This window comes from Fundulus heteroclitus, chromosome 3, assembly GCF_011125445.2.
Source record: "Fundulus heteroclitus isolate FHET01 chromosome 3, MU-UCD_Fhet_4.1, whole genome shotgun sequence".
In the NCBI taxonomy this organism is placed as follows: domain Eukaryota; kingdom Metazoa; phylum Chordata; class Actinopteri; order Cyprinodontiformes; family Fundulidae; genus Fundulus; species Fundulus heteroclitus.
Window position 1 is genome coordinate 30589241 of NC_046363.1, and position 27088 is coordinate 30616328.

General features: G+C 40.1%; 1 protein-coding gene across 1 annotated transcript; it reads right to left on the reverse strand.

The window, feature by feature from the left end:
- Nucleotides 1-10233: 10233 nt before the first annotated feature.
- Nucleotides 10234-21150, reverse strand: LOC105924061 (carcinoembryonic antigen-related cell adhesion molecule 6). Its single transcript, XM_036127796.1, has 8 exons — nt 21032-21150; nt 19144-19473; nt 14466-14750; nt 13895-14161; nt 11677-11955; nt 11083-11349; nt 10542-10644; nt 10234-10276 (listed from the first exon to the last, which is right to left on the reverse strand). Exons 1-8 carry the CDS (start codon nt 21075-21077, stop codon nt 10234-10236), a joined length of 1620 nt encoding a protein of 539 aa, XP_035983689.1. The 5' UTR covers nt 21078-21150.
- Between the last annotated feature and the right edge of the window lie 5938 nt (nt 21151-27088).

Here is a 27088-nt window from a genome sequence, read left to right on the forward strand (position 1 = left end):
TGCTCTGAGCTAAATTATGCTGAATTTCTGTCTTTAACATTTGTGAAAGCAAAAATAGTTGTGTAAGCAGTCTTACTTGTAGAAAGGAAATGTTGTCTTTTCTGTCAGCTCACCTCATAAAATTGTCATTTGTGCAAACAGCAGCACTTAACCAGCCTTTGTTCCTGAACCTTAATAATTACTCTCTACACCTTCATCTCTGCCAATGTTAATGTTTTATATGGGCTGAAAGAGGACATCTAGAGGGCCCTGCTTACCATATATGTCCAGTCCACTAATGATATTTCGTACTGTCTGTAAAAATATATATAATTGAACCTGTTTCCGTCTGACATAATTTGTTTCTTAATCTGTTTTCAGTTTTTACACTCTGGGATTAGCTCTAGGGAAACTAGAACAAAATAAATTACATCAATGTGCATTATTATGAGGAAATAAACCATACGAATTTGTCACAGCACAGGTTTACCATTAATTGGTTGATCATTTTGTTTCATAATTTCTTATAATTTCAGACAGATCAATGGATAATATTAAGATAACTAATTCTACAACTATACTACAAACACAGATTTTAATATATATGTATGTTAGGTATCAGTACTTATTTTTGGTTAGATTTTACCATCTGCTCACCATATATGTCCAGTCTGGTGGATCCTATTTGTGTGTTTTCTCCAACTGGTAAAATGCTAACTCCGTAATCCCCACTGTCACTGAGTTTCAGGTTCCTTAGCTCTAGAGATCCAGTAGATGTGAAGAGGGTGATCCTTCCTTCATACCCTGGTCCAGTAGTGTTTTGAGTGGGCAGAGATGTTATAATTGATCGCTCATTATCATTAAAATTCCAAACCACCATCAAAAACGGTTCTTCTGTTGGAGGCCTAGTTGTTCTGAACATTACCGTCCCTCCAACAGATGCATTCAGAGGACCATCTTCCAACAAACCAGATCCTTCAGATAAACCTGTGGAGAACAGAACATGATCAAAATTAAAGGTTTAAAAGTACTAAGGTCGTTTTATTAGCTCTTATATTAAAAGTATTTTATGCAATCATTCTTAGATGGCACCTTCCTATTATATAAGAAGGATTTATTTTAGAGATGTCCCAATCAGTTTAAAAAAAAGCTGATCACAGCATTTCTTAGTACTTGGTATCGGTGTAGCTGACTGCACTCATCTCCCTATACCTGTTCACATTAATTGCATTGATTAGTTCACATCTTTCTCGTATATTGGATGGGTAGTGCTAATGTGGCTCGGCAGTAAATCAGTTTTTGGACTTAAAGGAGCTATATCTTAGTAGTTAAAATCCAAACAAGACATACACAATGCCTTTGACGGAGACCAGCCATCTATTCAATGGTGCATTGTTGCTGTGAAACTCAACTGAATTTTTACTTCCACAGGATAGGTATATGATGTATTCTCTGTCTGGCTTCCATGTTTACAGGCTGCTGCTCTTTTACCTAAACAAAATACCAAATGCGGCGCTCTGTTTTGGGAACTTGGCTGAGGAACCAGGAAGTAAACAAAGGCTACATTATGAACAGAAGTAGTTCCAGACCGTACCTCTAGGTTTGAAAGGAGAAAAACTTGACTAAGACATTAATAATGGAGAGGACAGATTGTTTACAGAGAATGTTACTTTCATCCCAGGTGAAACATGAGAGTGATTTAGGTTGATTTTACAATAGATAGTTTACTCATAGCTCCCTTTAAATGAAAAGTGGTATTTTTCATTCTGTTCCTTTCATGTACTGAATAAAACAAGTGCAAAAAAGACCGCTGGACACTCAGTTGCACAATTGTGCAACCAGTGTCTTGCAGCTTTTTATTTTTTCACATTGTTGATTTAGTGTATTAATGTTAGTTGAATTGTAATGGTTACAAAAACAGTCTTTTGAATAATATATTTTGTCCATAATGCTTTATAGCTGAACACCAATAATTTTATTAGGGTTTGTAAACCTATACAAATCACTGCACATTGAATACCTTTATTACATTTATTATATGTATTGTGTTCTATGTTATAAGAAATGTAAGCATAAGATTGAGACTCTGAATTACATAATTTTAACATGCATTACATGCTTTCTCTATATTTTGGTTTTTGATTTTTGCAAGCTGTATAAATATTTTAAAAAATATAAATCAATACAAAAATATACATACAGTATAGACAAAAAAGTCATACATACATACATTATGAATTACTTCCTATGTTGAAACATAGAAAATAAGTCAAATTAGTCAAATTATATATATATATATATATATATATATATATATATATATATATATATATATATATATATATATATATATATATATATATATATATACTTTATTAAGGGCTGTCAGGTCTCTGTACGACCGGTGTCAGAGTCTGGTCCGCATTGCCGGCTGTAAGTCGGACTCGTTTCCGGTGAGAGTTGGACTCCCCCAAGGTTGCCCATTGTCACCGATTTATGGACAGAATTTCTAGGCGCAGCCAAGGTGTTGAGGGGATCCGTTTTGGTGGCCTTAGGATTGCGTCTCTGCTATTCGCGGATGACGTGGTCCTATTGGCTTCATCAGGGCGTGATCTACAGCTCTCACTGGAGTGGTTCGCAGCCGAGTGCGAAGCGGGATGAAAATCAGTGCCTCCAAATCCGAGACCATGGTCTTGAACCCAAAAAGGGTAGAGTGCCTTCTCCGGGTTGGGGAGGATGTGCTGCCCCTAGTGGTGGAGTTCAAGTATCTTGGGGTCTTGTTCACGAATGAGGGGAAGATGGAGTGGGAGATCGACAGGCGGATTGGTGCAGCATCTGCTGTGAAGCGGGCGCTGTACCGATCCGTTGTGGTGAAGAGAGAGCTGAGCCAAAAGGCGAAGCTCTCGATTTACCGGTCGATCTACGTTCCTACCCTCATCTATGGTCACGAGCTTTGGGTCGTGACCGAAAGAACGAGATCCCGGATACAAGCGGCTGAAATGAGTTTTCTCCGTAGTGTGTCTGGGCTCTCCCTTAGAGATAGGGTGAGGAGCTCAGTCATCCGGGGAGGACTCAGAGTAGAGCCGCTGCTCCTCCACGTCGAGAGGAGCCAGTTGAGGTGGCTCGGGCATCTGGTCAGGATGCCTCCTGGACTCCTCCCTGGTGAGGTGTTCCGGGCACGTCCCACCGGGAGGAGGCCCAGGGGAAGACCCAGGACACGCTGGAGGGACTATGTCTCCCGGCTGGCCTGGGAACGCCTTGGGATTCCTCCTGAGGAGCTGGCCCAAGTGGCTGAGGAGAGGGACGTCTGGGCCTCCCTACTGAAGCTGCTGCCCCCGCGACCCGACCTCGGATAAGCGGAAGAAGACGGACGGACAGACGGACGGACGGACGGACGTATATATATATATATATATATATATATATACATATACAGTGTATATACTTAAATGTCAAATTTACGTTCTATACATTTTTTCTTACTGATTTTTCAGTTAAAATTTTGAGTCTTTAAAATTTTGAAATATCTGGAACATCTACTTGACGGAACCGAGTTCATCAATTTTGCTAAACTAAATATGCAATATGGCATTAGTAAAAATAAATTCTTGGAATATGAACAACTTAAATCTATAATTAAAAATAAATATAAGCATATTAATGGTGGTTTACAAGTCCCAACTAATATAATAGAGTTCTTAGATTTAACCCCCCCCAAACTACTGTCTAAATCATACAGGACACTGACTAAAATAGATGATTCGATATCTCTTCCTATAATGAAGTGGGAAAAAGATTTATCTGGCACCTTTGAACAAAATTTCTGGGCTCAGACATGTCTAAGAACTTTCAAATTGACTAGAAACACCAACTTACAACTAATACAATACAAAATCCTTCACAGAGTACATTACACAGGACAAAGATTATTCAAGATGGGTCTGGCACAATCTAATATCTGCCCACACTGCATAGGCAATCATCCTGATAATTATTTTCATGCGTTATGGTTATGCACACCAGTCCAGAGGTTCTGGACACAGATATGTAAGGACTTATCAAGGTGCTTGAGCTGTAAGATTACACCATCCCCATCAGTTTGCCTGCTCGGTAATTTTGAGGAAAGTCCTCTGAAAAAAAGAAATAGTTTACATGGTTTTTACTGCTTTATGCATCGCAAAGAAAACTATCCTCATGAATTGGAAAAGTAAACAAAATCTCAGTATCAATCAGTATAGAGACCTTTTGTTGGATCATATTAATCTAGAGACAGCATCTGCTTCCACATCTGATTGGTCTTTTTGGGCTCCTCTGATCAACACCATCACTTAGTGGAATAGGGGGCGGTGGGTTGCTTCCTGCAGGGCGCAGTGGCTGGATGGAGGGGTTCCTGGGGCCCTGGGGGCACTTGGAGTAGGGCGCCTGGTGGATCCGGCTCTGGGGTCTGTTGCCCCCATCTGGGAGGAGTTTGGGAGGCCTACGGGTGGCCTACAGCAGCCGCTTGCGGCGCTCTTTGGGAGCTGCGTGTTGACGGACGTGGGTTACTGACCTGGTAGCTGTGCTGCCGCTGGGTGGGGCCGGGGTGGGTCTGGGGGTCTGGGGTCCCTGGGGCGCGCCGCCCTCGGGCGCGGGCCCCGGCGGGGCCTCGGGGGTTCCGGTTCCGGGGGGTGTGCCGCTTTTGGTGTGGGCCGGCGCGCGCCCGGGTGTCCGCCCCTGCACGGGGCCTCTGGTGCGCTGGGGGGCCTCGGGGCCCGTGGAGCTGGTAGGGGGGCATGGTCATTAACACCTCTGGGCAGATGCTCTTCTCCTTTATTGGAAGGGCACTCTGCCAGTGGGGGGAGGGGGAAAGGAGGGGGAGTAGGGATCTACCCAGCCTGGATGTCTACTGTCGAATGTATGGTTGTTGTTTGAACGTTAATGTTGGGGAGGGATTAAATCCACGGGTGGGGGGGGGGGGGGTTGGGGGGGGTTGACGTTCTGGTGGACTTGTGTCCGGCCCCCTGTCCCGGTCCTGGTCCGTGTCGTCTTCCGGTGCGGGTTTCACCTGGGGGGTGGGGTTGGGGTGGCTCGTGCGGGCCGGCTGGCCAGGGTCCCCCCCTCTTATTATTATTATTATTATTATTATTATTATTATTATTATTTATTTATTTATGTATTTATTTATTTATTTATTTATTTATTTATTTATTTATTTTATTTATTTAGTTTAAGTAGGCTTGGTGGGTGGGCTGGGGGGGGCTTAGGTGTTGGTCCTGGTGGGTGGTTGGCTGGCGGGCCCTGCGGCCTCTCCCTGGCCCCCGGGCTACGGTGGTGCCGCTGGCGAGGCCCCCTTCTCTAGGTGGGGCTTTCGGGGAGCGGGGGTGCCTATTGGAGTCAGTAGGGGAGCTGGCTCCCTGGGTTGGCTTCCCAGTCATTTGCTCCCCATCCCCGGACTCCTCCCTCTGCCTGCTCCATCACGCCGCCACACATGTAGGTCATGAGGGAGGGGGCGTTACTGGAGGTTGCCACTTTCTGGTGACGCCCCTCTCCCCAATTTTATTTTGCATCTTAGACACTTTCACTTCAAACATTTTTCACATCACACACTCATATAGGCCATGGTAGGGGGGGGGGGTGGGGGGAAGACATCTGGGAGGGGGCTTATGTTGTGTGGGCCTCACCTCGGACGGCTCCCTTCACCTCCTCTCCCACTTAGACATTGAGGGTTCTGGGCAGTCACACGGAGGGGGTGCGCTGGCAACAGCTTCCTTCCGAAAGGGGGGTGGGCTGTGCCGTGCATCCCCTTCGGCGCTCCCAGTTTTTAAACGCACTTGAGAACAACATGCAACAACACAACATTTGAGCAGGCGTAGGGAGGGTCGGGGTCTTCTGCACACCCCCGTTCTCCGATGGAGGCAAGGAGTCTGGGGCCTGGAGGAGGTGCGGGCCACTGTGTCCGGGGTCTTGGCGGGGGGCTGCGGTGTGCAGTCAGCGGCCTGCCAGGTCTGGGGCTGATGCCTCCGCTCCCCCCAGGGGACGGGGGGCAGGGATGGCAAGGGCAAGGTGGGGGGAGGGAGTGGGTTTATTAGGTATTTAGGGGGAGGGGGGGGCTCTGGCCGGGTGGCTCGTGCGGGTCGTGTTGGCCCGCCCTCTTGGGGGGGCCCGGTCCGGGGGACGTCTGGTCGGGGGCCGGGGCCGGGGGTCGGGCACAAGCAGTCGTATAGTCGATTTGGGGTGACCCTCCCCCCTTTGGTCAGTGTTGGATGTGAGTGTTATGTGGGAATGTGTGTACAGCGTCTTTTTTTTTTTTTTTTTTTTTTTTTTTTTTTTGTGTGTGTGGCGAGTGGGGCACAAGGGAGGGATGGGGTGAATGAGTTTTTTATTTTTTTTTTTTTTATTTTTTTTTTTATTTTTTTTTTTTTATTTTTTTTTTTCCCAGGTATGGGTGTGGTCCGCTCCCTCTCCCAAGAACATCTCAAGTCTCCGATAGGTGCGGAGCCCATCCCCCCACGTCCTGCCCTCCTCCACTTCGTTGGCGGGCGCCTTGGCCCCCTGGCGCATTGGTTGGCTTCGGGTTTGGGGCGGGTTCCCGGGCGTGCGCCGGCCCGCTCCTGGCGGCCTCTTCGCGGGGCCTGGCCCCCCGGGGGGCGGCCGGGGCCCTCGTCGCGGGGGCGGGGCGCCCCTGGGGCCTCTGGCCCTCAGGGCCCATGGCCGGGACCACTTCAGCGGGGCTGGCTGCCGGCGGAGCCCACGGGCTCGTCTCCGCGGCTCTTGAGGGCGTCGGCATTGCGGTGGCTGGGGGATTTCCTCGGGGTCGTCTCTGCTCCTTCCTTGGGGGGGGGGTTGCAGATATCCTGTGTCGGCCCCTCCTGGGCGACCTGCTTTAGGGACCCCTTTGGGAGTCCGGGGCTACGGGTCCCCTGACGCCTGCCTCTGTGCTCGGGGAAGGTGGGTCTTTGGTTCTCCACAATCACTATCAAGCTATTTCTGGATAATCTTCACCTAAACTAGTGCACTTTCACATCTCCCACTGGTGCTGGGTCCCAGGTATTAAGTGTTCACTTATATACAGTAATCTTATAATTTATTTATTTATTTATTTATGTTGTGTCACTTTCTTTTTTCAAATATCACATTACACATGTCAGCTTACATAATAATATATATGATTTAGCAATGGCATCTAGGTGTTATTCGAGTGTATCTGTTGCTTTATGTCTATTGGTTGTGCTGTTCTTTTTGTGTCTCTTTCCAGGTGATGGAGCAGACAGAGGACATTTTATCATTCTCTTCCTTTTATCTCCTCTTTCTTTCACCTCTACTCTTTTTCTTTTCTTTCACTTTTTGTTCTTCCTTTACTCTCCCATTGTCATGTCCATATAATTTGAAATTCTCCTTGCAGGAATCATAATAAAGCTATTTAAAAGCATAAATCAAGTGGAGCACTATGGCGAAAGCTGTTTGCTCCACTTGTAAAAGCAAAATCTGTCGAGCTCCATCTGGCATTGAGATATCAATTCCTATTGCCATAGTGCTAGACAGGACACTGGGAAAAAAAAAAAAAAAAAAAAAAAAAAAAAAAAAAAAAAAAAAAAAAAAAAAATTTTGAGACTACAAACAGATGGAGTTTGATTAATTTGTATTGTATATTTCAGTGCCTGATCATATAACCACGCCCGCCGACAGTGGGGGACAAACGGGTCAGTTGTCCCGGGCCCAGGACAGCCAGGGTTGAAAATATCCAGTATAAAATACAGAGATTTCGAGGGCATGAAGTATACAGTTAAGTTGACTTTTTTTTTTGTGCGTGTGTGGTGGCGGCAGGTGTAGAGGGGGGGCCCAAAAAGTCTGCGATGTCCCAGGCCCTAGCAAAGCTGTCAGCTGGCCTGCATATAACCACCCTCATTCCATTCAATAATCCAAGGTAAATGAATGCATATTCAATAACTTTTAAAAGAAAAACACTGAAAGATTTTAAAGTAGTCAAAGCTCACCTGAAATAATTCCAAAGATTATGTAGCTTATGATGAATGTGTCCATCTATTTGTGTATTCTCATATAAAAAGCAAAAGAAATAAAAGATAGCTGTCTGTCTTTGTCCAGCGATTTTTGATTTGCTAATAAATGGTTGCTTCAGGATTTAAGGGTAAAATAAGGAAGTAACTTTTCTTCTCTGAATGGTATGAGGTTCATCCACTTCCCTTTGTAGATCAGTAACCAATCCTTTGACTGTTTACAAAGTTCCATAGATACAAAATACAATTTCAAAAACATTTAGTTTTAGAAATTTCTTTAAGTGTCTAAAAAACACACAAGACTACCATTCTTCTTAAATGACAAGTTTAATACAAGCACAGATTAATCTTAATCTAGGGGAGCAGTCATTTAGTTTCTGTAGACTTTGGACTCAGCTGTTAGTTCCTCCAGAGCTAAAATACCATCAAGTCATAAAACGTCAGACAAATAAAATCATAAAAGCTGCATGTGGATGCCGCTAATAAACAGGTCAAAAGCACATTAAGAAAAACAATTCACTTTTCCTTTAGGTAATGTCAAGAAGAGGGCAGCACATAATCAGTACTATAACATTGCATTCAGATATCAAATTCTTGGTGCAATTTTCATCTAAGTGACTTATAACAGTGAAATGTCTCCCAGTTTTGTTCGGTAACAACGCTCTTTCACCACTGAGAGAAGATCTTTGACAGTATATGATCATGGGTTCCTTGCTAGTGCCATGCATTTATTGCCATTTCCTGGATCCTGAAAGGTCGAGTTTAATTAAATGTGATAAAAGCAAAATTGCAAACTAAACCTCTTGTCTGTTTTCTGTACCTGTTTTACGAGAAAGAAATTCAGATTTCCAAGTGAAGCTTCGGTTTTGTGCAGAATATCTACACACTGGCTCAGGGAATGACAGAAATGTCCAAGTCCTGTCTGCTTTATCCTGTGCCTCTCTGAATTTAGTTTTCAGTTCATTGCTGCACTGCATCTCAACTGGACACTTTCTGCATATCAGCTAAGAAGGGGTCTAGAAACAGCTGGAATGTATCACAGCATGCCTTGAAGTGTGCAAATCTTTTAAAAGTTCTAAAACTCAAAATCTGTTAACCTTACATTTAAATCTTACATTTAAAACAATATTATTAATTAAATTTAACCAAGATTACTAAGACTGATTATTTTAGAACTCTGCAGGAAGTCTTGCCATTAGACTCTTATCTATATGTCCAGTGTATTTGTCTTCTTCTGTTGCGCTTTCCCTTTCAGGGGTCGCCACAGCGAATCATCTGTTTCCATCTAATCCTCTTTGTTGTATTTTCTTATCTCACTTGTCCACAGATGGTCAGAATCCCAATGACCCTTATTATCAAGTAGTATTCAACACGTCTGAGGAATTTGCTTTGGTGATAAGGTGCCTCACATAAACAAGCATACAGTTGACATTGTAAATGTGGAAATATATAATATGGAATAAACAACAAATACAAGATGTCTCAGAATGATATAAGACAAACAAGAAAAAACATAATTATTTGCAGAGGAAGAACAACTTAGCAGATATTTACGTATTGACTTGTGCATTATTACACTTACCTATCTATTTCCACATATTCATACACCACTCAAAGTGCTTTTGTAAAACTTAAAACCTTGACCAAAGGAAACAAATAGGGGTAAACTCCAAAAGCATGAATTCAGCAACAGAGCCATGTTTACGCTTTCTTCCTTTTGTCTCTTTCTCAGCCGATCATCTGCGTGACAAGGAAAAAACAAAAAACATTATTGCAATCTGCTCAACTGCATACCATCATGTCTTATAAGATGCTGTTTAACGTTTGAGTCTTTAGAATGTAAAGTAACAAAGCTGTATTAAAGTGAACTATTTCTTTTTTAACAGAATCCTAATCATGAAATCAGAACTCACCTTTAAATTGCAAAACGTGGTTGCTTTTATTCCCTGTCTATGTCCTCATACACAGGTTCTTGTTCTTTATTCCTCTCTACACCTATAACTGTGTCATAACTATTATCCTCTTCATTATTCCTCTTCTTTCCCGACATGTTTACAGACACCTTTTCTTTTTCTAGGAAGGAAAATATTTAAAAATATTTTTAAATTTTCAGGATAGGTCTGAAAGCATCATTTTCTTAAAATTATTTTGTTCTTTTGTAAATTATACAAATTCCCTGATGTATATTATTTTTTAAATGCTATTAGTTACTAGGAAATGAAGAAAAACTCAGAGATGTTTAGGTTGAAGTATCAACATACTAACCTGTTTTGGCTGAATGTGGTTTATCCTTCAGATTTCTTCTAAAAGTTGGAGGAAATCAACAATGTTGAAACATGTTAAACAACCTGCACTTTATGATTATTTTCATGTTAAAGAGTTTTGAAAGCTTAAAGTATACATCACAAAATTATTACCAGGTTGGATTAATTGGATGTAAAAGAGAAATATATCAAATTAACTTTTATTACATATGATTAACTGAAAAAGAAAACTTCTGTGATTTCCATCAGGGTTCAGCATGCCTTGTAAAGAGGAATTTGTAGATCGTCACATGAAGAAACATACGTTCTTTTATAGACAAAGCAGACTCCAGCAGCTCCTGCAGCAATAACTACTAAACATGCAATTACTATTCCAGCAATGACACCTCCTGAGAGTTTATTATTTTCTGAAATAAAAACAGAAGATGCACAAAAGCAGTTTATATGTAAACAAATGCAGTTTATGTTTTTCAACTAATACATGTGTATTTTAGGTATTTAGTTATTTCTTGTTACTTAAATTTTAGCAATATATCAAAACAACATAGGAAGCTATAAATACATAAAGGCCCTCTGCTGTAGGGGCTTTACAAGGGTTCTCTATATTTGGTTCATATCTTGTAGTTTTATTTTATTTTCTATCAGTCCAAAAAGGGAATTTTCTTTTATTTTATGTTTGTGTTAATACATAGTTCTTTCTTGCAGCTATTTGTGCAGTGGCACAAATACAAAATGCAAAACATGATAGTAAGGGTAAAAATGGGTTCTTTCTGTCTTTTGTATTATGATTTAGTATTTATAATAATTTTGCACAGAGGGCATAACATATAAATTCTTACACCTACCGAGTACAGAGACAGCTGAGGCCTGGGATGTTTGAAATTTCCGAGTTTTGTTGTTAAAGGCCCGACAGCTGTAGTTTCCCCTCTGGCTGATCTGAATGTTCTTCAGGTTTAGTTCTGGTCCAGTATCAGGCAGCGGGTTTCCATTTAGAGACCATGTAAATTCAGCAGAAGGTCTCGACTCAGCTAAACAACCCAGAGTAATGTCTGATCCTTCTTCATGATGTTCCTTTGATGGAGAAACTTTTAGCGTTGTATTTTCTGGACCATCTGTGAGTAGAAGACACCACAAAAAAAGACGCGTAACACCAACTGATAAAATTAAACTTTCTTTTTAGCTGAACAATGATATCTGAATAATATCTTAAATATACACAAATGAAAGTGAATTTTAGAAGAAAACAATACATTGGTTCCATGTAATTACAATTTTTAATGAAATATAGAATAATGCATATTAAATATACTAGTAGTGCAACTGACTGTGGATATTTTTTTTAAAAAACTATCCTTTAATCATTTTAAAACAAATAATAATCTCTCAGTAAGATGTGACAATGAGCCAAACTCTGATGAGCATCTATGTTGACAACTCACAGCTGATGAAGATGTTCACTGGAGAACTTCTACCATTAGAGACAGCATTTTGCACATGGCAGCTGTATAGACCGTGGTCATAGCGGGTCACTTTGAATATAGTCAGAGTTGATCCTCCATCACTGATCTGAATTCTGTTGCTGGCTTTAGCTTCATAGCTGCTTTTCATCCATAGGAAGGAGAGCGATGATCCAGAGGCTGAGCAGAAGAGACTGATAGAACTGCTGAACTCAACCAAGTCTGCACTTTGTGGAGTTACTGTCACACTGGAGACTGGTTCTGAGGGTGGAAAACAAAATGTTATACAGTTTATAATTGTAAATTGAAGAAAGAATAAGTGTCGGTACTCCCCTTAATGTCAAAAATGGGACAGAAATATGGGCAATATTTTATATAGCGGTATTAATCTATTCAGTAATAGCTTTATTGTACAGAAATTGAAAAGAACAAAAGAATAAAGCACGTTAGAAATCAAATCTATGTGAGCCAAATTCAAAGTGTCATGAAGCCACTTTTATTAACTTCTGGCCTCATGGTGTCACGCTATCTGCTTTTGTTTAGATTTTTTGGGGTGGTAGCTGTTACCTCCTCTCACTCTGCTCCACTCATCACAATCTGCAACACCTGCTGCTCAGTAATCAGCTTCCCGTTGTTTCACCTGAGACTCCACCTATTTATACCTGCCTCCCACAACCAGGCCGTTTCTCAATTCACGAGAACGCGAGTACGGACTCGCGTTCTCGTTAAGTCCGGTCTTGGCGAGAACACAGGAAGATCGGACAGAAGCGTACTTGTGACGTCATGAGACGCACAGTTCTTTAGCATTTCTTTAACATTCAAAACTATTTATATACTACACCACAATAAATCTTATTGATTTTTTTTTAAAACAACATTTTTAATTTCTAAAAAGCCTAAAAATGATCTTGCCGCAGTGCATTCTGGGCAAGTGGTCAGTCTGAAGAACGCACAAGTCTGCTCTGATGCATGCTCGATAAAGAGGGCGGGGCGAGAACAACATCCGGGGAATTCGACGCGTTCTCGGTTTGGCTTTCTCGGCAATCGGAACAGTACTCGGGCTGAGGCTGATGACGTGTCACGAGCACACGAGACCGCTCAAGAACGCATATTGAGAAACGGCCCCAGTCTCTGCCAGATGGTCTTTCTGACTGCAAGAATTTTCCCTTGTGCTTTCGTGCTCAGCTTTCTAAACCAGTGTTCCTGTATGCAGCCCACCCTCACTGGATTGTCTCTCCAGTGCCTGCATGCATCACCTTCTTGTCTTCATTCCTCTGTTCGCTCTGGCCTCTCTGGGGATTCATCGGGTGCTATTCTGGTCATGACCTGGACTGACTTCAGTTTCTGGATTCCTGGTCAAACCTGCCTCAGTCACTATTATCTGGTCGGGCCGTCTCAGTCAGCTCCTCCCATCAGCCAACACCAGCCTGTCCTGCCATCACCTCTTTTGGTCTGTTACCAAAAGACCAAAAGAGGTTGGTCTTTTGCAGCTATGGAGTATCAAGATATATATTACTGCCCAACAAAGCTTGATACTCCACATTACTCCAAACTTTTTGAATTGAGAAAGCCTTCTGGATAGGAAGCGAAACGTCTTCAAACTACGGAAAACAAGTCCAGTTGCTTTTTTTTTCATTGGAATAACCATGACCTGGATGACTGACAATCTTCACCAGCAAGAAGGTGAGATTTATAATTTAAATTGGAAGCATGTGCTCACCATCAACAGCATCCCTGAAAACGAACAGCGGTGGAGAAGCGCCATATCTACTTGTGATTGATGAATGTCTGAAGGGAGTTGTAGGCGACTCGTCTTTGGCGGTTTATGACTGAAATATTTTGTGAAAAAGCCTATAGACTATTAACCCACAACCAAAAAAAATCATGGTTACTTAATTAAAGTCTAGAATAATTGATGGCCTGTTTTAAAATAGAGGCATTAAATGTATGGGTATAAATTGCTGCATGATTTTGACTAAGGAGCCCCAATAACAGCATGATTATGATAATAGTGGCAGAATGAGTTAATGAGAACAAAATAGATCCTTTGTATTATTGAGCAATAAACTTGTAAATTTATAGAAATATTTTATGTTTGTGTATTGCTTAGTTTCCTCACAAAATATTTCCATTTATTATAGGGTATTACCGTTTTATATCATAGATGATAAAGGACACAAAATGTATTTTCTACACCTACCAAGTACAGAGATAATTGAAGGCTGGGATGTTTGATCTCTCCGGGTTTTGTTGTTAAAGGCCTGGCAGCTGTAGTTTCCACTCTGGCTGATCTGAATGTTCTTCAGCTTTAGTTCTGGTCCAGTATCAGGCAGCGGGTCTCCATTTAGAAACCATGTAAATTCAGCAGAAGGTCTCGACTCAGCTGAGCAAGCCAGAGTAATGTCTGACCCTTCTACATAATGTTCCTTTGATGGAGAAACGTTTAGCGTTGTATTTTCTGGACCATCTGAGAGTACAAGAAACCAGAAATAAGTCATGTAACACCAACTGATAAAATAAAATAATTTAAGTTGAGCAATCTTATCATGATTCATTTCTATTTATAAGTATACAAAACTATACAATAAATGCAAATTTTAGAAGAAATACATTGGATCAATTTATTTTTTCTAATGGAATCTAGAAGTATGCATATTAATTATGCTGGATTGATCGTTTATAAAATTATCCATAAATCATTCTGTAAATATCTTCTCAATCAGATGTGGTAATGAACTAAACTCTGATGAGCATCTATGTTGACAACTCACAACTGATGAAGATGTTCACTGGAGGACTTCTACCATCAGAGGAAGGATTTAGCACATGGCAGTGATATAGACCGTGGTCATAGCGCGTCACATTGATTATAGTCAGAGTTGATCCTCCCTCAGTCGTTTTGATCTGAACTCTGTCGCTGGCTGTAACCTCAGAGCTGCTGTTCATCCAGAGGAAGGAGAGAGACGATCCAGAGGAGGAGCAAGACAGACTGACAGAACCACTGAACTCAACCAAGTCTGCACTTTGTGGAGTTACTGTTACACCGGAAACTGGTTCTGAGGGTAGAAAACACAAGTTTATAAGTTTATAATTACACACCACCACAACCAAAAATAAAAAGAACAAGAAAACAAAACATAGCACCATCAATTGTATTTTGAATGATTATGAACACAGCTTAAGAACAACTCATCAGTTTTACATTTTCATGCTCACAGTTTTCTTAGTGTGAATAATTAGATTTAGCCTTCCTAATAGTATTTCCATGTGGGTTTGTAATTGTGGTAATGTGACTTCCTTTTCCTTTGAGTTAATTTCATGTCTCTTACTTTGTTGATTTGGATTTGCTTGTTATATTTTTAATTTATTTGCTTTTTTTTATTAGACTTGATTTGGATTAAATTCTTGGTTTGTTGTGTTGCATATTTTTCTGATTTTGTTTTGGTTTTGAAGTAACATTACCACTCATACCGGAAGATGCCCACTGCAGATCACAGGTGTTCTCCATTAGCTAAGCAGCATGCAAACAGGGAAGCAGGTAATAAAGAGGTAACTGTGCAGTTGAAGACGGAGCAGGACATATCACAGGTGTAGGAGTGGCAGGGCGGCGGGACTGGAGGACTGGTTGCCGCGGAGATTCGTCCAACTGGTCGCCGTCGAGGAACGGACGACCGGGTGTTGGAGTACGAGTGGCTGGATTGCCACAGAGATTCGCTCGCGGCCGTGGAGGATCAGTCGGCTGGCGACGGGAAGGACTGAGTGCTGGAGAGGACCGCGCCCCCCTTTGGGCTAGCTAAGAGTCCATTCTTCCTTATAAAGACTTATCCATTGACTCTTCTGCTCATTACTGCCCTACATTTTTTTTTAGTGACTCATCTTTTTTTAGTAAATTATTGTTAACTTTTATCAGCTCATCTTTTTTTTTTTTTTTTTTTTTTTAACAAACTGCCCACAATCCCTGCAGTTTCTATGTATTATATCTAATACTCGGGTCCCACACAATAATCATTATTCACAAGAAAAAAAAAAAGCAAGGTTTCCTACTTGATTCTCTGCTTAGTCTGATAAGTTCAATTCAAGTTATAACATGTCTGATGTAGTTTTCAACAAAATGTTAGCGTTTTTGTTCGTTTTGCCTTTGGACTTTTTTGGACTTATTAACCTGTCACCTCTAAGCAACCAGTCTATCCAATCAGCTCTGCCCCCGAGTCAATTAGTCCACATCCACTCCACCTGCTGCCAGTAATTACATTCAACTTTGGCCACCTGTTCACCTGCTCATATACCTGCCTCAGCCAACTCATCCCTGCCAGAACGGTTCCTTTCTTCTCTTCGCATCCAGTTTGATGTGCCATGTCTCCACCAGATCCTGTGTGCTGAGCCAGTTGGACTTTTCTGATAAAGATTGCCTGTGTCTGCATGCTGCAGTTCTGCCTGTTTCTCTGTGAGTTCAAGCTGCTTGCTCTGCCCTGTTTGGATCTGTCACTGCCTACATCTTCTGGTCCTCTACTCATCCCTGCCTACCTTCAGCCATAACTCATCTGCCAAGTCTGTTTCTGCTTGTCTGCCTTACCTGCCGTTATTCATTCTTTCAATAAACCTTTTAAAAGTACATAACTCACCGTCTGGCTGAATATAGGGTTCATCAGCAGTAACCATTACACTGTCTTTGTTTTAACTATGACCTGACAATTATTTTGCATTTATCTCTTTTATTTAATTTAATTATGCTGAATTTCTGTCTTTAACATTCATGAAAGCAAAAATAGTTGTGTAAGCAGTCTTACTTGGAGAAATGAAATTCCTTTTCCATCAGCTCATCTCCTAAAATTGTGATTTGTGCAAACAGCAGCACTTAACCAGCCTTTGTTCCTCATATCATTTTTATTGGAAACTATTTTCAATCTTAATAATTACCCTACACCAGCGGCTCCCAAACTTTTTAGCCGCACACCCCATCCTGTGTCCCATCTGGGTCGACGCAACACCAGTATTCATAAAAAAAAAATGCAACAAGCATTTTATAGCCATATTAAAGGCGGCATGTTTAATCATGCTCAAATGACCAGAACACGCATAACAAAAAAAAAAGTTGCAGGTACAATAGTACAACAATCATAACAAAGGTTATAGAAATAAAATTAGAACACAAATTTATTTCATTTGCAATTAAAATTGCACACAACATCCACAACAGGATCCTGAGGATTTTCAGGCGCATCGGTGGCTCAGCCTGGAGCCAGAGAAAGAAGAAGACGCTGAGATTGGTCAAACCTCCACAGACAACCTGTGTCTGTAGCAGAGACCATCCAGGTGGATTCACCGACTAAACTCTGATAATCTACCTGTGTGTAGCTGGTTTAATGTACCAGCTTCTAAATCTGACTCACAGTTTTACACCGGAAAATACAAACATGAGGAAGTTTCATTTTATTTGTGTCCGATGACGAGAAAAAGAGAGAGAGAGAGAGAACTTTGGTGGAGCCACACAGAACAATAACAGAGCACCGGCCGCGATAAAGCTGTTATTAATCAAGAAGATAAAGTTATTTCCTGATGGTTTCACAGCGGTTTCCTTCAGCAGGTAAACACGCCCAAAGCAACACACCTCAGCTCCCCGCAATCCCACCACCGGTTGCTGGTTTCCCTGTTTGGGTCTGAATACACGCTAAAACTGCATCTTTTAAATGAACTGCACCTGAATGATTCGCAATAAAAAGTACTACAGCTCTGTGAGTGACCATAGTCAAGAAACCGCGTCTACCACCAATTTTTCCCCCCAGCTGCAGCGGTGTGGGCGTGACATGCGCATCAGTGTTTGGCACAGGTTCAGATTCACAGCACCATGGGCAACGGCATTTGTAGACACTGTGTGATCGCTACAGAGACCAAGTCACTGAATTTAATCTTGTAAATAAAACTTTCAGCCCATATAAAATTTTCCCTCTGCTGGTGTAAACGACGTAAACTCAGGAGAGAGAGAAATTTTCTTCTATATCTCATCTTAAAATGATGTACAGAATAAGATTTCTTCTAAATAAATACATTTTCATGTTAATATATTTTTATTTAAATTTACAGTTTTTTATTTTAATTTTTACAAAGGAAATGTTTATTTAAACGTCTTTGGTGTGGGGAAAAAACACTGTCAGACTGGCACGATTAGTGCGCTGTGCGCGAGGAATAAACAGTGGAAAAAATGCATAAATAAAGAGCGCAACGGGCTCCTTTAGAGGGAACAGGAGGAATGACGGATCTGAGCTGAAGCCCCCCATGTTACAAGTTCCTTAAAATGACCCTTAAAGGTGCACACCTAAATTACATGTAATGTAATTTTGCAAACCTGAATTCAAGCGCAAGGCAGCACGCCTGTTTATAGGAACGAAACTTATAAACAGACTAAGTGGCTTTTTAGACTGCATCTGGTTAGCAGAACGGTTTTCTGATCCAGCGTGCAGCCAACACTGGTTCTGAATGAAGGATTTATCTGGCAGCCGCTCTCCTCCCTTGCCTACTGCGTACACAGTACCGGACCGTACCGGCGTGCTTTCCTCACTGGTTAAGACCAAAATTATTTATAACTCTGATCATTCTTCCTGCTCCTCTGTTAACATGAACTGCAGCAGGAATGATTACTGATGGCCACAAGCTGTGAAAGAAGCTGAAACAGCTCCGTAGAAGGCGCAGTTTATTCTGAGCTCTGGATGGACAGAGCTGTGAATGGATCATCCGCAGCCCATATGGGCTTTGTTTTTTTTTATGCGTGAAAAATGCCATGTGTTGCGCGTGAGCGTGTGAATTCAGTGAAATGCGTGAAAGTTGTCACACGGTCTGCTTATTACCACTCGGTGTTTAATTGCAAGGAATCACAGGATGTCATTATAGTTCCTTCCAAGGTTTAGATAAAATTAAATCAAGTCTATGTTCCCATTGTTTCTTGAATGTATGCTACACCACCATAAAGGAGCTCCCTCACAAATAACTTGTGGCCATGACTTATCTATCTCGTTCCCACACATTAGTAACGTGTGGCCTTGTACATCTTGTAAACCTTTTTTTTTTCTGTCCATGTCACCAGACTTGCTCCGTACAAAGGCAAAATAAACAAAAACCTAAATTATGACATGGTGTAGAAGTACCTGCCACAAATGCCGACTAAATTTTTTTTTTAAATGATATGAATGTCAAAGGATCAGAGGTCACTGAATAATAAAGAAACCCTCGATGTAAACTACAAAAAACTAAATGTATACAAAGACTTACAAAAAATCTACAAATATTACAATTTTAGTACAAATTTACATCAGAATAAGAATTTGATGAATGCATAAAAGTTATGCTACTTCTTGCGCTTGTTCTACAAATACAACATGTCCACAAAACATACCATATGTAAAATTGTGAGTGATAAAAGGAAATACTTTTGGTTAGATTTTAACATCTGCTCACCATATAAGTCCAGTCTGGTGGATCCTATTTGTGTGTTTTCTCCAACTGGTAAAATGCTAACTCTGTAATCCCCACTGTCACTGAGTGCCAGGTTCCTTAGCTCTAGAGATCCAGTAGATGTGAAGAGGGTGATCCTGCCTTCATACTCTGGTCCAGTATTGTTTTGAGTGGGCAGCCAGGTTATAATTGACCTCTCATTATGATTAAAATTCCAAACCACCATCAAAAATGGTTCTTCTGTTGGAGGCCTATTTGTTCTGAACATCACTGTCCCTCCAACAGATGCATTCAGAGGACCATCTTCCAACAAACCATATCCTTCAGATAAACCTGTGGAGAACAGAACATTTTCAAAATTAAAGTTTTAAAGTACCCAGGTCGTTTTATTAGCTCTTATATTAAAAGTATTTTATGCAATCATCCTTAGATGGCACCTTCCCTAATTATAAGAAGGATTTATTTTAGAGATGTCCCAATCAGATTCCAAAAAAGCTGATCACAGCATTTCTTAGTACTTGGTATCAGCATAGCTGACTGCACTCATCTCCCTATACCTGTCCACATTAATTGCATTGATTAGTTCACATCTTTCTCATATATTTGATGGGTAGTGCTAATGTGGCCCGGCGGTAAATCAGTTTTTGGACTTAAAGGAGCTATATCTTAGTAGTTAAAATCCAAACAAGACATACACAATGCCTTTGACGGAGACCAGCCATCTATTCAATGGTGCATTGTTGCTGTGAAACTCAACTGAATTTTTACTTCCACAGGATAGGTATATGATGTTGTATTCTGTGTCTGGCTTCCATGTTTACAGGCTGCTGCTCTTTTACCAAAACAAAATACCAAATGCTGCGTTCTGTTTTGGGAACTCTGGGAACTGTCATATGATTGGCTGAGGAAGCAGTAAGTAAACACAGGCTACACTATGAACAGAAGTAGTTCAAGACTGTACCTCTAGGTTTGAAAGCAGAAAAACTTGACTAAGACATTGTTGATGGAGAGAACCGATTGTTTACAGGGAATGCTACTTCCATTTCGGGTTGGGAAATGAGAATGATTCAGGTTGATTTTACAGTAAATATTTTACTTATAGCTCCTTTAAGCTTTTGAATCAAAACCGGTATTTCTCATTCTGTTCCTTTAACGTACTAAATAAAGCAGGTGCAAAAAGGACATAGGATGCAGGTGCAAAAAGGAACATAAACATTAAGTCAAATTAGCTTGAAAAAGAGTGAGAAAAAGACAAACTTATTTACTCTCACTCCCTAGTCATAAATAAATGATATAGTTGCTCTTATAACTTAATTAATAATTAATAAACCTTCTCTGCATTATACAGGGCAGTATATACAGGTATACACAGCAGACAGTCTAAATATGAAGTCAATCAGTTGGCTAGACTGGTAAACACACTTCCTGAGAAACGCAAGCATGCAAGATAGTTTTTAGTGTCTGCTAAGAATCGTACCGAGTTATGAAAGACAGTCCTTTTAAAACGATAAAATTTACTGTGTTGTTGCATAAATTAATCACTCACAGCTTTGATGATACATTCATTCCTGCATCAAATTATGTGCAGTATTCTTAAACCTTCACATATAAAAAAAAATATGTATATCTATATATCTATACATATATATATATATATATATCTATATATATATATATATATATATATATATATATATATATATATATATATCAAATTTATATTTTATACATTATTTCTTACTGATATGTCAGTTCAATTTTGATTCAATTAAATGGGGAGGTCTGATTAATTTGTGTTGTAATTTTCAGTGCTTGATCATATAACCGCCCTCATTCTATTTAATAATAATTACAGAATTTTCAATAATTTTTTAAAGTAGTCAAAGCTCACCTGAAATAATTCCAAAGAATATGTAGCTTATAATGAATGCGTCCATCTATTCTTGTATTCTCATATAAAAGGCATAAGGACAAAAAGAGGAAAGCTTTCTGTTTTGTCCAGCGCCTTTTGATTTACTAGTAAATGGTTGCTTCAGGATTTAAGGGTAAAATAAGGAAGTAACTTTGCATCTCTGAATGGTATAAGGTTCATCCACTACCCTTTGTAAATCATTAACCAGTCCTTTGACTGTTTACAAAGTTCCATAGATACAAAACACCATTTCTAAAACCTTTGATTTTAGAGATTTCTTTAAGTGTCTAAAAAATACACAAGGCTACCATGCTTCTTAAGTGACAGCATTTTCTTATAACCACATTGAGTCTCATTCTACTAAAAGGGCAATTGAGCCAATTTCTGATGATAAACAGCACTCAAATTAAGGCAATGGAAAACTAGGTGATTCTCAGATATGAAAAATTTAAATTGTAATTTACTGTCACATTATTGAGTTGTTTGGTTATGTTTTTCATTTTGGGTTATTGTTTTTCTGTATTTCTGTTATGTTCTACAGGTTGTCTCATAATTCAATGTTATCTGTTTGTTATTGTTAATGGTTTTTCTGTTTAGATTACCTTCTAGTTTCCACATCATTCTGTTTTCCATATACCTGGAGTTATTTCTGTGTTGCTCCTGTCATGTTTTGTTTTCATGTGTTAGATTACTCTGATTATTTCTGTTCCCCTCTTTCATGTTTTGTTTCCACCCTGACACCTTTATCAGTGTCGTTCAGTCATTCAGTCCAATCGTGTAAGTCAGGGGTTCTCAAAAATGTTTCAGCCGCACACCCCCTTCCGTGTCCCACCGGGTTGACGCACCCACAGTCTTCAAAAAAATAAAAATAAAATGTATATATATATATATATATATATATATATATATATATATATATATATATATATATATATATATATATATATATATATATTAACAATAACAAACAGATAACATTGAATTATGAGACAACCTGTAGAAAATAACAGAAATACAGAAAAACATATATATATATATATATATATATATATATATATATATATATATATATATATATATATATATATACATTTTATTTTTATTTTTTTGAAGACTGTGGGTGCGTCAGGGGTTCTCAAAAATGTTTCAGCCGCACACCCCCTTCCGTGTCCCACCGGGTTGACGCACCCACAGTCTTCAAAAAAATAAAAATAAAATGTATATATACATATACATACATACATATACATATATATATATATATATATATATATATATATATATATATATATATATATACATATATACATACATACATACATACATACATACATATATATATATATATATATATATGTATACAGTTGCAATTACAGCTCAAACGTCATAACAAACGTTATATAAATAAAATTAGAACATAATTTCAATTAAATTGCAATAAAGTTACACACAACATCCACAGCAGAAGCCAGAGAACATAGGTCACACCTCAACAACCTGAAACGTCTCTGAAGCAGGTGGAGTCTCAGGCTAAACTCTGATGATCTACCTGTGCGTGTTCTCACTTTATTTATTTCATGTATCAGCTTCTTTGTCTGAGTCTGACTCACAATTTACGCCGCAAAATGCAAACATGAAGGAGTTTGATTTGAATTGTGTCCGACGACAAGGGAGTCAGCAAGCTACACTTTGGTAGAGCAGCACAGAGTAACAATTAAGGGTGTGCAAAATAATCGTCATGACGATGGATCGCGATTCTAATTTTCACAATCTACTGCATTGATTCTTAATGGCAAGTATCGATTATTAATTTTTTATATTTTTAATTTTTTCCCCCCAGTGTCCTCTATAGCAATGTGGCAATAAGAATTGCTGTCTTAATGCCATTTAGAGCTCAACAGATTCCACTTTCACAAGTGGAGCAATTCATTTTAAAAAATGTATAGACCGGTTCACGCGTGACGTCACGAGCTACAGCCGCGCTACATCTGGGTCACGCTGGTAGGCAAAAACAGGGTGAATTAGAGTGTACTTTTAGTTAGTTTATTTTTGGAATCTAAACAATGCCTACGACTTGTTGTGCTCCCGGTTGCACACAGAGGCATTCCAATTCGTTGGATGTAGGTTTCTGTCGTTTACCGAAGGAGGAAGGACGAAGAAAGAGGAAAGAAATGGATACTTTCAATGAAAAGGATGCAGGCAGACAATCCCAATCGACTGTGGGAGCCATCATACCAGGACAGAATTCGCAGTCTACACTTCATCTCCGGTAAATACAACTTAATTTTGCACTAGTCATTGTTCTACTTAAATAATTATATGAATAAAAAATAGGATATATACTTAAGTCAAGACGTAAACGTTCGTTTCGTAATAATACACGTACATGTACAATGTATGCAAACCCTCTGGCATGAGTCTGTGCAAAGGATTAATAAGACAAAAACACCAAAAATAATCCTTTGTGAACAATGTTTTTTTTAACCTACCAGTGGCGAGTCTTCCTCTTTGCTGAGGCGCTGTCTCTGTCCGACTCCGCTTTTGTATGTTACACAAACATGTCTAAACATGTCCCGATATGAAATAATTGTAGCCATCCAGTGGTTTCAGGGGCTTTCATGCCCTCTCGTGTGTACTGGCCTGCGTGTTTATAAGGCAGCTGTATATGTCGCGGTACGGAACACTTGGCCAGCATTTCAGAAACTCGCTCCGTCCCTTCAGGCTTTTGCTGTATGGATCTTGCAATCTGATACCATCAACCATCAACTTACTCTTAAAACGATCTTGTGATACGTTATCTAAAGAACAAAAATACTTTGAGAACTCGTCGTTTCCTTTGTTTCTGTCCGCCACTGTGTTCTCCTTTTGCCTACCAGTCAAGCGCGCATGCGTGAAAAACCCAAATCAAAACAATAACAATGAACTGGGGCCCGTTCTTCGTACGTTGCTTAAAACATCCGAGATCAAATGACACATCCAAGATAATTATATCTGGCTAATCATGATCCGGCTAACTGGGTTCTTCGAACACATCTGTTGTTTATGATTAGTATGGCTGGATTGAGTTATCTGAGATAACTGCGCGTTCATGCGTTTGTTTAAAAGGGGAAATGTATCGATAGTAGAAACATTGATCAGCAACGCTGCTATTGGCTGTTCAGCATGGCCAAAGAACGCCCACAGTTTTTCTTCCAAGCAGAACACGAGCTTTTAATGGAAGGTTATGCCGAATTTGAGTCATTAATTAAAACGACAGGGAACACCTCAAAATCTCTTAAAGCCAGGAGAGAGGGCTAGCAAAAAGTAGCAGACAAATTAATGCGTAAATACTGGCCATGGTAGATGTTTCTATCACTTTCTACAGTATGAATTTTTGCATTTTAATAATTTCACTTTTACTTTGTTCTTTTATATCAGAGCCTCCACGGGACCCACTAGAACATGGGGACAAGTACAAGTGAAATACAAGAATATTCTACAAAATGGTAGCATTTAATTAATATACTTTATTTTAAAAAGGCACTTGTTATGTCAAGAGATCCGTATTTCGGTGTCATTCCTTAGACACGGGAAGTAAAGGACGCGTGCAAACTGGGAATTTTAACAAAAAAATTCTGTATCTAGAAAAAATGAAGTTCTTCCTTGTCCAAGTCATCCACAGTTTACACGGTAAGACTGTATTGCTCCGTGGCTAGATAATCCATCCATAGTTTTTCTAATACAATATACGGCTCGACAGGAAGCAAGCCTTTCAAAGTAAAACTAAACTTCACAATAAAATGGCCTGAACAAATCTTCTTACTGAATATGATAAAAATAAAAAGCAAACCATCATCAAATAACTTAAATATTTTCTATTCATGGCTCTCACACCACTTTTTCCTCTTTAAAAGCCACTGTTAAATGATGTGCTTGTCTGTTTATAACAGCCACCAAGAAAAATCTCTCTACAATTACACTGTCGCGCTGCGCTAAAGGATCCTGTCTATTGCACAATACACGATTAATTCGAAAAACTCTGCAAATTATTCTTGCACCTTCCGCAACAGGTTGCTGTCGTAAAAATGGACATGGCTACGGCAGACTTCTCCATCTCCTCCGCTTATACAGCCGTGATCTAATCTTGTTTACGTGAAATAAGCCTGCTCGCGAGCAGGTTGAAGCTGGCGCACATGTTGCTATGACAACAAGTCCAGGATGAGTTTCGAAGAACCAAACGATCCAAGATCATGTCAAATCGTCAACAATCAAATCCAGCTAACTGAGTAAACGACGTACGAAGAACGGGCCCAAGGTCAGGTATTGCCATGGAAGCGCGCCCATGAGCAGTGCTAATAAGGACCTGGTGTTGTCAGTCAGCCTCATGAGGGAAAATCCATTTTGATTGAGATGGAGGAGAGATGTTTTGGGTTTTGTTTAGGATTTGGAGTATTGTTTAGCTTTGATTTGTTGAATGTAAATGGGTTTTTGTTTTTCCTCTAGAGGTTTGATTTAGTTTGATTGTTCCCTAAATAGAAATTGTAAATGTTGTAAAGGTTTTCACCTCTGTTTTTTTATTAGTTGGTACAGGCTGGTGCTTTAAAAGCTGGGTTGTTTCAATATGGGAGTGTCTGTTTTTTTGTTTGTCCTTCTGCACTGTTGGAAAAAGTGTAATCCCTGCCACTGCATGAAAAGTGAAATTTTTGTCCCCGTAAACTACCGCAGATCTCCCTCATTTTCGGCAGTTAACGACAATTTGCAACCCGCGCTTGTCGCCGTTTGTCAGTGCCACAAATTGTCGGAACCGGACTCTGACGTATGTGGAGAGCGATCAGCTGTACTAATGGCCCTAATTAGCATATGAATGCAGCGAACCCACGCGGCTGGCCAGGTCTGGCTTGAATAACCTACTCAGTATGGAGTGAAACCACTATTTCAAACAAGTAAAATCGCTCCTGATTGGCAGCAAAACCACACGTGGCCAGGCCAGGCTTGACTGTTCTTACTGAGTATTGGATAAAAACAGTACTTTCAAACAAGTAAAATCACTCATGATTGGTTGGCAGATCCCCAATATATATATATATATATATATATATATATATATATATATATATATATATATATATATATATATATATATGTTAGGGGTTAGACAGAACGGACCCACACGCAACCACTCTGAAATAGGTTTCAGGAAAAGGGTTAAACACAACGGGCAATGCGGTAATCCGGGATAGGGAGCGCTGGAACGTGGACGGGGACGCGGAGCGGGAGGATTAACCCAGGTGACCAGGGAGCGACTGACTAAAGAGGCCCAGAGGAGGAAGGCACCGACCGGCGAACACCCAGCCGCGGAGTTGAGGATGAGCCGCAGTGGCAGCGTCCGGGAGGGAAGGATCGGTCGCGGACCCAGCTGGCTGAAGATCAGCAAAGTGAGCAACTCTGGATAGAAAGGCAAACACAGAGAACGGGTTAGCACAAGGGGAAAAAGCACCAGGGAAGTATTTTGCTTGATCGCGAGGAGTCTTAGGAGATTTAGCGGCACCAGGACTAATGCAGCAGACGATCCGGTGAAGCGTGTTGAGAAAGGCCGGGTTTTTATCTTGAGCTTGATGAAGATGAAGACCAGGTGTGCAGGTGGCAGAGGGTGGTGTAGGAGGAGCGATGGTTCCAGAACGCAGGGAGATAGAGAGCCGTAGGGAGGGAAGAGACACGAGGGGGAACACAAGACCAAAGCGAATAATATTAGAACGAACTGAAGGAAAGCAGAACACTCACCCCCGCTGAGCTGCCACCGTAACATATATATATATATATATATATATATATATATATATATATATATATATATGTGCTGTCAAACGATTAGTAATTTTAATCGCGATTAATCGCATAATGTCGATAGTTAACTCGAGATTAATCGCAAATTAATCGCATATTTTATCCTTTTATTTCTGACAGTGTAATAGCCTGTTTGGGCATTTTAATATACAATTTTGCAATAAATGACACTAATAAAATACATGCTTGTACAAAAAAAAAATTTATTTTGTT